The 14769-nt window shown below is 34.6% G+C and overlaps 1 protein-coding gene across 2 annotated transcripts in view; it reads right to left on the minus strand.

Annotated features, from left to right (window-relative positions):
* LOC6579131 overlaps positions 1-14769 on the minus strand; it is a 54511-nt gene that overhangs the window by 12621 nt on the left and 27121 nt on the right. For both annotated transcript variants that reach the window (XM_032730209.2, XM_002004992.4), the window contains exon 2: positions 9435-10063. In XM_032730209.2, the coding sequence (XP_032586100.1) occupies positions 9435-10063 (629 nt within the window). The remainder of the gene's footprint in view (positions 1-9434; positions 10064-14769) is intronic.

The raw sequence follows: 14769 nt of genomic DNA on the forward strand, positions 1-14769 counted from the left end.
GTGCTGAGTGCATTAGAAAATGGAACTAAAGGCGGTTGAAGCAGCGAAAGGGGAGGTGGGGGACTGAATGGCCTCTGTGTATGACGGGAGAAGTAGAGTTTGTTGAATGAAATGATGTTTGACATCAAATAGAGAGGTATATATATCATATTTGAGATGAGTGAGTGAAATTCTATGTATTTAAATAATATATAATTTAAATATATCAGCTAGACTTGTTCTGAGTCAAAGAACTGATTGGCAACTATTTTATTCACTACGCTCTGTTCCACAGATCAACCGAACATAAACATATTTAATAGCTCTCGCTCTGAGCAAGATCATTCGATTCGTTTCTATTCGTGTTTGTTTATTGTTGAGTGCTGTGAGTCGAACTATTCGTGTGACGCTCGTTTAACGAACATCGTTCAGGGAGAGGGACGATTGGAATTTGCACAGTGAGACTCAGTGCTTACTGAGAGAGTCTCACATTCACATACACATGTAATCACTCACTGATGTGCTGCAACATATATACCAATACATGCACAAAAGACCTTTTGCTTCATTTCACCCCGAATGCAGTCGATGAAAACCTAGAGCGTAATAAAATAAACGATCGGTAACGAACTGCTTGAAGAATCGACTTTGCTCTCTGAGTAGCTCTCTGAGTTTTTTCCCAGAGTGTAAGTAAAATCAAAAAGGCAATTAAGCGAGATTTTATATACATGATTTTTTAAAGACAGATATTAATATTGCATAAAGTCCGATGGAAAGTTTTATGATGGGGATCAAAGAATTCCTCTTATTCTAGAACGTAGCAATATTATATATTGAAATTAGCAATATTATGTGAGAATACTTTACTTTTCATCCAGCTCTAGAAACGAATATACTACATCTCTTATCTCAATATATATATATATATATATATATATATATATATGTATATATATAAAATAAATATTCTCATTTACTTTTAAAATCAACCGTCGATCCACATAAAATAGTCCAATTGCCACTTGCTTCGGCCCATTTTCCCTCTCCCTCTCACAAACACTATAAACTGAATATATATATGCATATTAAATGTTTTCTGCAAATTGATGGCTTCAATAAACTTGGTGTCAATCACTTGAGAATTTGATATAAAATAAAACTCGGTCTGCTGCGGCGACAAGTTTTATTTAATTCGAGTGGGTTTATGGAACTTTTGACGCTATTAAAAATGTCTGCAAAAAAAAAAAAAAAGATGGAGTAGAAGGGAATACATGGTTTTTATTTTAAAGGAAAAGTTGTGATTCTATGACAAGTGTGAGCAGAACTTAAGGCCAGCTGCCTATGAAACTAACCGAGGCTATATTTTTGATGCAAATTTTTGTTTTATTCATAAATAAATTTTTATATTCTGCAACAAGTCTAGTGGAATTAAATTTAATATTCGTACAGCTTGTATTATTTTAACTTCATTGAAGAAGTTTATATATATTTTTTTTCTGTTTAAATTCTGATTCCGTAAAGCTGCTTTGTTACCTCTGGCATCGGGCATTACGAATAGCTACAGATGCACCCACTCACACAAACAGACACACTCACACTTGGTTGCTATGGCAAACAATAATAAGAAAAGTATGCAGTGTGTACATACGTATACATATAACAGCGACTGTGACTGCCGGGCACTACAAAAATATTTTATAATTTTAGATGCTATTTTAAGCAGCGTTGACGGCGACTCTGGCTAGAATGCCAGAAGCTCAGGCTGCGAGCCTCAATGCCACATTGCACAGATGTATTTCATATGTGTGTGTGTGTGTGTGTATGTTTGTTGTGTGTGTGAGAGATGAATGCAAGTGCCTTAAAGCTCGCACAATTCATATGTAACAAAAATGGGAGCTATAAAAACGGGCCAAGAACAAAAACAATAAGAAAGCAGAGCAAAGCGAACAATAAACAAAACTTCAAATAAAATGGCACAAAAATATATATATATATATATATATATATATATATATATATATATATATTTATATATGTATGTGCGAGTCGGACTATATAATATTACGAACTCTGAGCCTTCGCATACATAAAAAGTAATTCATGTGTACAAAAAAAAAAAAAAAAAAAAAAAAAGAGGCAAAAAGAAAACTCTGTAAAGAAAAGGAGAAAAATAATTTATAGCAAACTAAGCTAAGCAAAACAAGCTCCGGTTCTGCTCTATAAACGACAGAATGTATTTTATTTTGTAGCAACAATAAATACAAATTATTAGACACGAATTATGTGTTTGTTTTTATTAAAAACGCGCCTGTTTGTCATAGCCTGAAATTACATATATACAAAATAAATATACATATAAGTATGTGTGTGTTTGTATGCCTTAGCAGTGATTTTTGGCAAGTTTAGAGTAACCCTCGTCAATGTGAAACAGTTAGGCCATACCCTGTATAAAAAAGGACTTGACTTGGGTATTTAACTTTATGGTTTTTGAGCACAGTTTTCTATTAAGCTCTGATTTTTAAATAAAAAATATGTATTTTTGTATAATTAAAAATTAATTAATTAGTTCATTCATTCATTCATAACAAACAATAAACAAATATATTTTTATAACATTTAATTTCAAATTCGAACTTTATTAAATATGGGAAAAATGTTTATATGTTATCCAAAATCATATTTCATATTTTTTGTTATGAAAAAAGAAAATCATATCCAATCAACATTATTAACATAAAAAACCAAAAAAAAAAAAAATTTGTATATTTAACACCAAAAAAATTTAACAAATATTTTTTTGCATTTTATATTACTTTATAATAAATATTGTTATTAAATATTATTATTATTATTTATTATTATTATTATTTATTCAAACCATCAGCAAACCATTTTTCATATTAATAAATAAAAAAAAAACAAACTGTGACATGCTATATTCAAAAAAAAAAAAAAAAAAAAAAATAAATAAATAAAAAAAAATAAATAAAAAAAAAGAGAGAATAATAATAATAAAAATAAAATAGACAATATCTGTGAGTCTACCACTCACATAATTCGTTCTCTTGTTTTTCCAGACTGTTTTGCTGGCTTGGACAATGGCAAGTTGCAGCATATCAGATCTTAAACTTTTAAAATTCTAACAAGTTATATGCGAGCTATATGTATGTATGTGTGTGCGTCTGTAGAAATAGAGCTGGGTTTTGCTTAAATATTTGCGTAACCTTTTTTATCTAAACGACTTATCTGAGTGGGGCGGGGTGAAGGTGCCGCTAACCAGAAATTCAATCCGAGGAGTGAGAGAGAGAGAAAGGTAGAGCCAGAGAGAGCGAGCATAAACCCTTGAGCGTTAATTTTCATAAAATACCAATTTCGGCATTTTTATCTCGAATTTTGTTTGCACTTGCTAGCGACTGTGCATGTGTGTGTGTGTGTGTGTGTGTGTGTGTGTGTGTGTGAAATGAAATTTACCTTATAATTATATTCCTTTTGTAATCTAGCAAATTATATATAAATTAGCTGCTGTATCTGCAAAAGTTATCTAACTGCACGGATGCTCACTTTTCTAACACTCCAAGTTGCTCGAGCGGAGCAGCTCCGCTTAAGTTGCTCTCGGAATTTAAGCAATTGCCATTTGCTATTGCTAATGCTTTTACTTTGGCTCTCGGTCTTGTGCCTGGTGACATGCTGTGAGCACATTTAATTACTGCCACTTTTCTACTATGAAAATATCTAAAGAGTCTAAACATTAAAAACGACAATTTATCTAAAAAGTAATTAAGTGCTCAAGTCGCAAGGACGCACACGCGCACCCAGCAAACAGGATGACAGCCTGGCTACCTACAGCCGGGCTTTTAGTTGGCCAGGGCGCTGCCTCTGCTCGGGCTGCTGATTAAGTTCAATTTATATATATGTATATAGTATACATGTGTGTGTGTGTGTGTATCGTTGCTTAAAGTCCATTGCGGAGCTGCTGGCTTGTGCTCTTCCTATTTGCTGCAGTTTAAATGTATTTGCCTTAGTTTATTTTTAATGCCATTTAAGCTGCTCTCACACACACACACACAGCATTTCTCAAATGACATATTTTAATGTCAACTTTGTCTCTGATTCCGAAATGTGTCGTAATTTCAAAATTTCCAATGGAGCTTTATCCACTCAACTAGCACTATTGCTGCAACTCCTGCTACTCCTGCTAATCCTGCTGCTCCTGCTGCAGCAACTGACATTTAGTGTCTTTGGCTTTTATTTGCTGTTTGCAATTTGATTTATACGCTTTAAATTTGCTGTTTGTCTGCCCGTCTGTCTACCTCTTTAGCTAATCAAAGATTTGCCTTATTGTTGTTTGTCATGCCAATTGCTTTTGTCAAACGCATTTTGCGAATTTTCCAAGACAACTTAATTGGAATTCGGCAAGCGCATCCACTCGGCCAGCCAGATTTTCTATGATTGAGCTGGAAAGTTTCTTAAATGACAACTTGACAGAGATTTTCTGCATAAAATATTTATATAAATTAAGAATGTTTAAGAATTTCCGTATAATTTTATTTGTGTAATTAAGTTGTCAAAAGAGCATGTAAAGGCATATGGAAATCTAGATCAATTGAATTGTGGCACGCAAGAATTTCCCTGATATTGTTTTTCCAAAATTTTGTATACTCATTCACGAAAGTTGAACGGGTATATTGACTGTGTATAATGTATGTCTTGCTATTAAAACTAGAGACTCGAAATTTGGCATATATAGTCGTGGATATCCTCGTCTGATTTAGGGGCGTGGCGAATAGGGAAATGCTATTTAAGGTATCTCAGAGACGTTGTTGCTTAAAAGGCTCCACAAAGGTTCCTTCTGGCTATCTTAGTAGTAATTAGATAAGTTAAGGCCGACTCCTTTTCGACTCTCTTCCGACTACTTTCTTACTCTGTCCTCTCTTCATTAGTAAATAATGGTTTTTTATCGTGAATGAGTATTCTGTAGTCGGAAGTGCCTGTCTGCAAAATTCCTACTTGTTTCGCATTGAAATTACAAATATTAAATAGAAATAGTTCTGGCTTCACCCTCAATTCCCATAAATTTACAGTTTAAAACCAACAGAAACACACATAATTACTTAGTGCATAACTCTTATGAGAAACTTTGTTTTCCAAAGGTGTTTCCTACACACACACCCACACACACACACTCATAAATATACGCTGAATAAATATATGCTTCGATGATTTATACATTTGCCCTGCTTCCTTCTGCTGCTGCTGTGTGGCAAAGGGGCGTGGCAAAGGAAAAGGCACAGGCACGGGGAAAGGCAAAAGCAACGACTGCAAAATCGCAGCGCGACAAAAATTAAAATTGCAGCAAAATGGTGAAACAAAGGCTCAGAGCAAAGCCAAAGAGAACGCATTTACGTGCTGCTTCTCGCGGAAGCAATTCATTTATTTAATGTTTCCTGCATTTTATTGTCGTCTGAAACTGAACAAAATTTACGACAATGGCAACATTAACGACGGCGCAGTACGCAAAATGCTTAGAAGGGCAAGCAAAACAAAAATACAAAATAAAAATGTATTAAAAACAGCCTTCATTAAGGGTGCAACAAGCGACAAGCGACAAACGCACAAACCACCAAAGCACAAAAACAAGGGGCAAACCTTTGCCTAGCATTGTACAAAGGCAAAAAACTGGCTTGGCTGGCACATGGAAATGAAATCAACGAAAGACGTGATAGAATTGTGTAAAGCTAAGAGCAAGGGAAGATCATGAATGAGCTAGAACTTGAAAAGTCATACGCTTTTATTTATTTGCATCAAAATGAATTTAATCAAATATAACTAAAATAATACGATGATCAATAATATACCTATAATGTTTCTATTATATATATATATATATATATATATATATATATATATATATATATATATATATATTTTTTTTTTAATTTTCTTCAAAAATTAAATTTATAATGTAAGGAAAACTCTAACTAGAAAAAATAATCTGTTTCTTATTTTTCCTTTTTTAATTTTGATAATGAAGAAATACTCAGTTCGAATTAGAAGTTCGTCCTATTTCATATTTCATATTTAATATATATATATTTTGCTTCTATTTTTATTTTTATTTCCTCACATATATTTTTATTCTCACTATTATTATTATTTTTTATTTTTTATTATTTATTTTAAGAAGTTGTGATGTACTTCATTTTTCATTTCCTCATAGAACCACTGCAGTGCACTGTTTTCTACTTTGTAACCCCCACTCATTTGTTTCAAATAAGGAACTCCTCTCTACGCAATTCTCATAAACCTGTATTCGCAACTTTTTCGCAACTTTCAAGTTTTATGTATTGAAATTGTTAAAGAACTCACAAGCTGCGCTTTCGCTGACTTTTCTTTATACTCTTCATATTTCACTCCCATGCATATGTATATGCATATGTATATGTATTTGTATATATGTGTCCCATTTGTTTGTATACATGCATGTACATATTTCCTATTCATTGAACCTTTCCCATTGCAAAATACATTTGCATATTACAGTGATGTGTGTATGTGTGTGTGTGTGTGCCCTTAATGCTGTTCATAAATTTCTGCGAATATTAATGCGCAGTCGGCAAAGGCAGCTGGCCTGTGTGTGTGTGTGCAGCAGGTGTGCAGGGGCAAACTATAAATATACATATAAAAACACTCACACACACACATACGCACACAGAGTTACAGGCAGGGAAACGTTTATGAAAATGCATGAAAAATGCTGTGAAATGTAAATGCATTTATAACAACTTGAGACTATCATCGATGTGTAAAAGCGTGTGTTGAAGTGTGTGCGTGTGTGTATTGTGTATGCATTGCTAGCATGCATATGTGTGCGTGTCTGTTGGCAGGCCATAAGCAGCTTAAAATAGCAAAGGCGATGCATTTAAAACTGAATTCAATGCCAAAGACAAACGACTTTAACAAGCAAAAACCGAATCGAAGCTGAAAGGCAGATGTCAACGTAGTATCTGTGCGACTGTGTGTGTGTGTGTGTGTGTGTGTCCAAATGAGTCTCAGCTTCGATGAAAATTACTCTGCTTGCCTCATCTTTAATTTGTGCGCCAATTACTCGGCGTATGCGTGATATGTGCGTATACGTATTTTCTGCTAATGATACACAGACCATTCACACACTCACACACACAGTCACTTACGATTGCTCGCTGCAATCGTATGGGTAAATAAACACCGTGGCCATAACATCACATCACATTTGGGAATTATTATCATTTTCAAGCCAGTGGCTAAGCTGTTTTGGGGGCGACGACTGCTGTCATTTAGGCGATTCAAGTTTAGTAGCTGTCCAATGGCCACTTAAGCACGACCATGGCCCGGCTCAAGTGCAAACTGGCTAACCGGACGATGAGTTAACACACTCCCTGCACAAGTGTATGTGTGTGTGGGAGAGGGTGTGCGTGTGTGTGTGTGAGTGCGGTCCAAAAGCCACACAACTTGCTGGAATTTTGGCCTACGGGCGCTTAAGTGCTTATTAACTTCTACACACTTGAAGGCGCAATTATGAAATCGTCAATTTAAACCAGACACACACACACATATGCAGAAAGAGAGGGTGAGTGAGAGAGGGAGTGATATGGAGGGACGAAGAGGGTCACACGTTTCTAATCGTGTCCAGCATTTTGGGGCATAAACACGTTGTGTTCCGGCGAATTCCCTGAACGCGCGATGGGTTATGGCAAGGGGCGACGGGGGGTTAGGCTTAAACAAATAGGCGAAGCGTGCGTGAGGCGTACGCTGCGTATGAGTAATAACTCTAGACAAGCGTAAAATTAATACCACTTGAGGCCACATAGCAGCAGCCGTAGTTCTCACTCACTCACACACTCATTCACTCACTCTCACACTCTCCCTCTCTCTCTGTCTCTCTCCCTCTGGCTTTGGAATTTGTCTCTGTGTATTGCTTGATTATTTGTAGTTGATGTACATTAGCCATTGCTGTAATTTGTTACCCCTAGACGATGATCAAGTGTGTGTGTGTATGTGTGTGTGTTTGATGACTGTTTCGGGCTCGTGTGCGTGCGTGTGTCTGTGTAATACAATATTTAGTTTCGTTTTATTATTATGAGCCATGCTCACCAAGTGCAGCATTCGATAACACAAGGAAAAATTTAATTAATTCTGCGAAATTGTCAGGTGTGTTAGGGGGGCGCCGGTGTCATTAAGTGGGTGTGGCAGAGCTACAAATATAGCCAGAGCTGCGTGTATACCAAATACACTTGAACTTAACCATGGAGAAGAGTGTCTTATTTTATTTGTTGCTTTCCACTTACGCTGAGTGTGTGATGAAAATAATTGGGATTTTTCTTAAGAATTAGTTGGAAAATCAATAAGAATTATTATAGAAATAATATAGAAGGTGGAGAAAATAATTTAAGATATTAATTTATTATTTCCTATGATTGAGAAAGCCAAATAAGTCGAGAGGATATAGAAAAGTGCACAAATATTTCTGAATTTCGTGAATTAATTGTTTGAAATTAAAAATAGCTATACAATTTTTATAAGAAAATTATATTTATAATTATAAAAATATATTGAAATATTCGTGCATATATTTATATATAAATTAATTTTGTCATATAATAAATATAAATAGTTTTGTGATTAAATAAATAGAAAAAACAATTTTTTTTTAAATAAAAATAAAATAAAAAATAAAAAAAAATAAATAAAAACCTACAAATATTTATTTTTGTTTATATTTCGATATTTATAAATATATGTTTATATACATATATTAATTTTTGTTTTAATATAATAAATCAAAATAATTATATGATTAACTGAATATGTTAGAACATAATAATTTAATATCCTAAATAAAATTAATTACTTACTTATTATTATTAATTTTTAAATAAAATGAATTATTTAATTATATAAATATGTAGAAAACAAATAATAATATTTTTATCAATTATCGGTATATAAAAGCCAGTTGAACTCAATTCACATTTAATTTCTTTTATTTTTAATTAAAACATGGAGTGGAAATGCGCTCGATCTATTTGCCATTGTGAATGGCACTTTGTTAATTTATGCGACAGGCAATAACAGACACAATGAAACAGAGAAAGAGAATGGGAGTGAGTAAGCGAGAAGAAAGGTGCGAGCGTAGGAAAACTTCAAGTCGAGCTGCTCCAGCTCCCGGCGAGGGCAAACAAAACAGTTGATGAATTGATTTTAAATAAAATATTAAAACAATGGCGCGACAAGCGGAGGACCGCGAGTGAATGCGTATTGCGGTATGCCATAGCCATTGCCTGAATGAGTCATTTGTTGGCACAGGTGCAGGTACAGGTACGGGAAACGGACCACAATTATAAATGTGAGACTCTGTGCGAGTCATTCGAGTCTGACAGAGTAGATGAGAGTGAATATATCTATGTGTATTTACTTACCACACCCTCGCCAATATGATGTACGGTGCAGGGTATGTGGGCTGTGGCGCCAATTTGTGTCGTAACGAGGGTGGAGTTCTCGGTGCCAAAGTACATGGGCGTGCCGAACACATTATCCGTACCATCGATGCCGTGCGTCGACTCCAGATGGTTCTCAACGGGCTCAGGCCTGTGGGCAGGTATTGGATACGGCCCGGCCGTATCTTTGGCCTGAATACGTGAGTGTTGCTGCATCTGAAGCTGCTGCTCGAGCTGGTGCTGCTGGAGCTGGTGTGTGGATTGCGGCAGTCGCTTGTCATCGATCAAGCTGTTGGAGTCGAAGCTTGTTATGCTGCTGCCCGAAGCGGATGAGGACGATGACGGGGAGGAGGGCGAAGCAGAAGCAGCAGCAGCAACAGCAGCAGATGAAACTGGATGTGGAGCTGTCAGTGCGGCCGCCGATGCGGCGGCAAAGCTCGAGCCGAGCTCCAGCTCTGGCGACATAATTAAATTTTGATTTATATGCCGTTGTAATTCCTCACTTGGGCCGCCCGACGTCGCGCTGTGCGCTGGCGCCAGCTCCATTGTTGTTGGCTCTGTTGGCGTTGTTGGGGCCGTTGCTGCCGTCGCTGCCACAGCGGCGATGTTGCCTGTTGAGTGTGGTAGAGAGCGAAGTTGGAAGCATTTTAAAATGTGTTAATATATGCGCTGTCTGTCGTCGGATAAACAATAACAGCGTGAAGTCAATTAATTTGAATGTGCATAAGCATTGCGTATACGTAATATCTTTCATTGGGATTTTCATTAGCAGCGGGTGGCGTGCACCCCATCTAAATAACATTTGCATAATATGACACAGCTAATTAAGGTGCCTCGAATATTATGACGCATTTAAGCTGAGTGTTTCACCTGCCTGGCTCGGCCCGCCCCATATGGGAGCCACACCCACGCTCAGCTACTATTTGCGCATAATTCTGTGAAAGCTTTGCTTTATCGCTTTACAAGCTAAATCATATGGGCTAGAGGAAGACGCGAAATGTCAGGCTTGGACATATTTACATAAATATCAGCTTGTTTATTACACAAAACACACACTGGAGGCAATTGTTGGTGCTCGTGCGCTAAAGCAAATAAAATTTGTACAAATAAAAACATTTTATTTATTTGCAGCAATTTCAGCAAATTAGAGCCGAGATAGAACACAAAGGAGCTCAGCTCGAATTGATACAATAATAAATTCGTATTTATTTAATACAATATATTTAAATTTGAGCTTGCATTTCTAATGAATAGCAATCACTTAAGTAGTAGCCAAAATTTGCACAAATTAAAATATATATAAAATATTTTTATATTGCTATTAAATTGTCGCAATTTAATATAATTATAGCAGACACATAAAATATGAAATTCGAATTTAAATTGCTTAAAATTGCACAATAAAATATATTTGAATTTAAGCTATTGAGCTTTACTAAAAATTCAATGAATTAGCTAAATTTTAAATAAATAAAAATTTATTTATAATTTAATTTATATAAAATTTAGCTATGCTTTCATTGAATTTCCAGAATATGATTTAAATATAGTAAAATGTATATTATTTTGAGCAACTATTTTAGGTTAATTCATTAAAATATTAAAATATCAAATTTAAATAAATTCTATTGTTGTCATAAAAATATATTACACTAAATGAAATACAATAAAATGCAGCAATGTAAATTTGAGCTACTATTTCATTGAATAGTTCATTAAATTTGAATAAATTTACAATTCATTTAAATCCATTTAATATTCCATTTCAATATGCCGTTCGAGTTTCTATATTAATAAATTCAATCGCATCGTTTTCATTTAAATAGAAATTCATAAATATTTGTATTTACACAACTCTTAGGCATTGCATAAATTACGTATACGCCCCCTGAGCACACACGCAATTAACTTTCAAATGTTATTTAAATACTTTCATTAAAAATATATTACGTATACGCCATGTAATTGACTTCAGTCAGTTGAGACTGAGCGCTCATGTATCAAAAGTTCATAATTGATAATTGAATTATATAAGAAGCCAACATTCATGAGCTTAACATCTTGATTAACAACTCGACTCCCTCCAGCTGCTGCTACTGCTGCTGCTACTCCTTCCGCCAATCAATAATACCCGCTACCCATTGCACAATCACCGGGCTATAGCCAAATGCTTGTTTATCTCTGTGTTATTTCATAAATATGTGGAGGAAGAGTGAGGAGTTCATAAGGAGAGAGAGTGGAAGCTTGTGGTTTGCTTTTTGTTTATATGCCACGTTTATTAACCTTTTATGGTGCGGACTGATGCTGATGGGACTGGGTACTTGACATTAAGGCGACCGCATAACACGTTTCGGCATCACTGAAACTCATTTGTGTAAACCCAATAATATTTCCCTATTAAACATAATTGCATTGAACAATTTAAAATTTGGTTTTCTGCATTTGTCCTTGATTGGCATTTGCCTCTCATATCAATTAGGGCAAAATGCCAAAATTCAAATCTCAATTGCTTTCTATTAATTTGGTCACGCACTTCTAAGCCACAATTAAACCAAAAATTTCATTTCACAGAGAGAGAGAGAGAGAGAGAGAGAGAAAGTATTTTGTAAACCAGAAATGAATTTGTGAATGTCAGTGACAACTATTGATTGGATTGGCAATTTGATTTGATTTGCATTTAATGCTGCTCTCATTAGACTGCACCAAAGACATGTTCAACAAATTGTCATCTTCTCAACATTTATTACATTTATTACTATCAGTTGATTCAATAAACACGCCGAAATGCAACAATATTTGATTTCCCATAAATCATTTAAGCTCTGCTTGCTTGCAAAATCATTTGAATTTGCAATAAAGACCACGAATTGATGTGATTCAGCTGCAATAATTAATTATAATAAGTTTCCATTTTGCAATTCAATTACAGTTCATCATAATTTTGAATTGAGTCATGAAAATTAACTGTCATAAATCAGATCATTTTTGAAAGTGCAAATACAGATGGAAATGGAATGTGTTAGAATGTATTGAAGAGAAGGAGGCGTGGCATAGCTCATGTGTCATATATGGAATATGAGCTGAGTTGCATAAGCCCAATGACCTCATCAGTCACATCTAGAATTAATCGATAACCGAAATAATCACAAAAGCTGCAATCAGAATCAGCTGTAAATTTATATTGTCTATCTATGATATTGCAAATCGTAGAAACATAAGTAGAGTTTATTGAATTTTCATTTTATTTATTTATTTATTTTTCCATATTTTATGCTCTCTCAAAATTTCATGAAGAAAGTTTAACTAGAGCAAAAGTTATGCAAGTGTGCATGTGCATGTGTGTGTGTATGCATGTGTATATCTATGAGTGCATAGATATAATAGTGTCATGTGTCGTAAACTTTGAATGATTGACGCAGCCATCAGTCAATCCCTAATTTAAGCTGAATCTCTGTTCAATTAGCCTTGATCAAATTACACAAATATTACATTTTAATGAAACTGAAACGAATAACTATTCATATTGATTGCCATATCAATATAATATCTAGATAAATAAAACTTCAAACATAGCTCAAATTTCAGCTAAATTTTATGAGCCAGCGCAGAATCAATAAAAATCAAATATTGTATTTGCAATAAGTTTGTACAGAAATGTTTAGCAAAAAAAAAAAAAATAAATAAATAAAAATAAAAAAATTAAATAAAATTGATAAATAATCTAAAATATGATAAGCACTTGCACAGACAAATCTGTCATGTTGATAGCGAACCAGAGACACATACATAGATAAACCATTCTCAATGGTTTGGCATTTGAGTGCAGCAGCTGCAGTTGCAGTTGCTGTTGCTGTTGCTGCTGTTGTTGCTGCTGATGACATATGATGCAGCTGATGCATCAATTGACAATCTATTTGTGTGCGCATAATTCACAGTTATTTTCAGGAGTTTCGCATTTGAATGCGCACTGCCTCGGCCATGGCAACACCCACGAATCTCTTACAAACTATATCGCATTTGCGGTACTCTCTGCTATGTTGTGGCGCGACCTCGGTCATAAGCCGTGTTACGAAAACAGTGTAATATAAAGACTGACACAGTCACACACACACACACACAGACACATACACACAGCTGCTGTGTGAGTACAATGCGAGTCAAGCTTTTGCAGCTTTGCATTCGTCTCCATCGCCATATCCATCGCCGTCTCCTTCTCCTTCTCCATCTCCATCTCTGTAGCTCTGTCTGCTTATGGCCATTGGTTACGGCTCTGGGAGAAACTTGTCCAGAGAGCTTGGCGCATCATCGTGGCATTTTTGTCACGTTCGCACGTGACTGCTTACAGAATTCGGCTAACATTTGCCAGCTGCCCGTTGCCCGTTGCCGTTTTCTACTTTTGTAGTTCGCATTTCGCAAACTCGCAGAGTTTTCTCGTTTTTCTTCTCTTTTTTTCCATTTCAGCTGGAACAAAATGACGACCGCACAACACACACACACACACACATACAACTGGCTATCGCTGTTCCTGTTGTTGCTGTTGCTTCGGCATTTGCATTTGCTGCAAATGCCATAAAAAAGTTTTGTCTATACTCTAACGCGCTGCATTATAATTTTGTTGCGAACTGTGTGTGAACGATAGTCCGAAGTCGTTATGACTCTGCTTCGACTATGCATATCAAATTTTCCTAAGCTGATTCGGATGAAGTCATGAAATATATATTTTCTTATTGGAATTTAATAAACCAGAATTTAATAAACCATATGGGCTTCTTCTTTGTTGTCTTTCAGATTTTTAGTGTTATATATTACTAAAGCTTATAAGATTGAAACTCTCTCTCTCAAAATAATATGAAATTATTATTTATTTTTAATTTTTTATAAGTAAATATAATAAATATATGTAAGTTAATATATTTCCTTTCTTTTCTCTGTAAAAAATAAATTTAATGATTTTTGAATATTTACTTATGTATTTATTATCTTTATATTTGTATATGTTAATATATTTTCTGGTTTTCTTATTTAAAAATTTATAAAAATACAAAAATATTTTGGATTTCTAAAATAGTTTCTGTTGTTGCTTTTTTTCTTTTTAGTGACACTCTTTCTATTGCTATACTCTATTTATTTCCTTTTTTAATCATTTTAAAAACTTTTTGGTTTATATATGTGATATTTGACCTAATTAATAAAGCTTCCAGTAAAAAATGTCATAGGAATAGTTCTCTAAAGTTAAGTTCAAGAGTTGAGAGGATTTCATACAGTTTCATACATTTTCCTTTATATATTTTATTTCTTATTATTCTGCCCTTTCCTT

The sequence above is a fragment of the Drosophila mojavensis genome, unplaced genomic scaffold (assembly GCF_018153725.1).
Source record: "Drosophila mojavensis isolate 15081-1352.22 unplaced genomic scaffold, ASM1815372v1 contig_80, whole genome shotgun sequence".
Classification (NCBI taxonomy): domain Eukaryota; kingdom Metazoa; phylum Arthropoda; class Insecta; order Diptera; family Drosophilidae; genus Drosophila; species Drosophila mojavensis.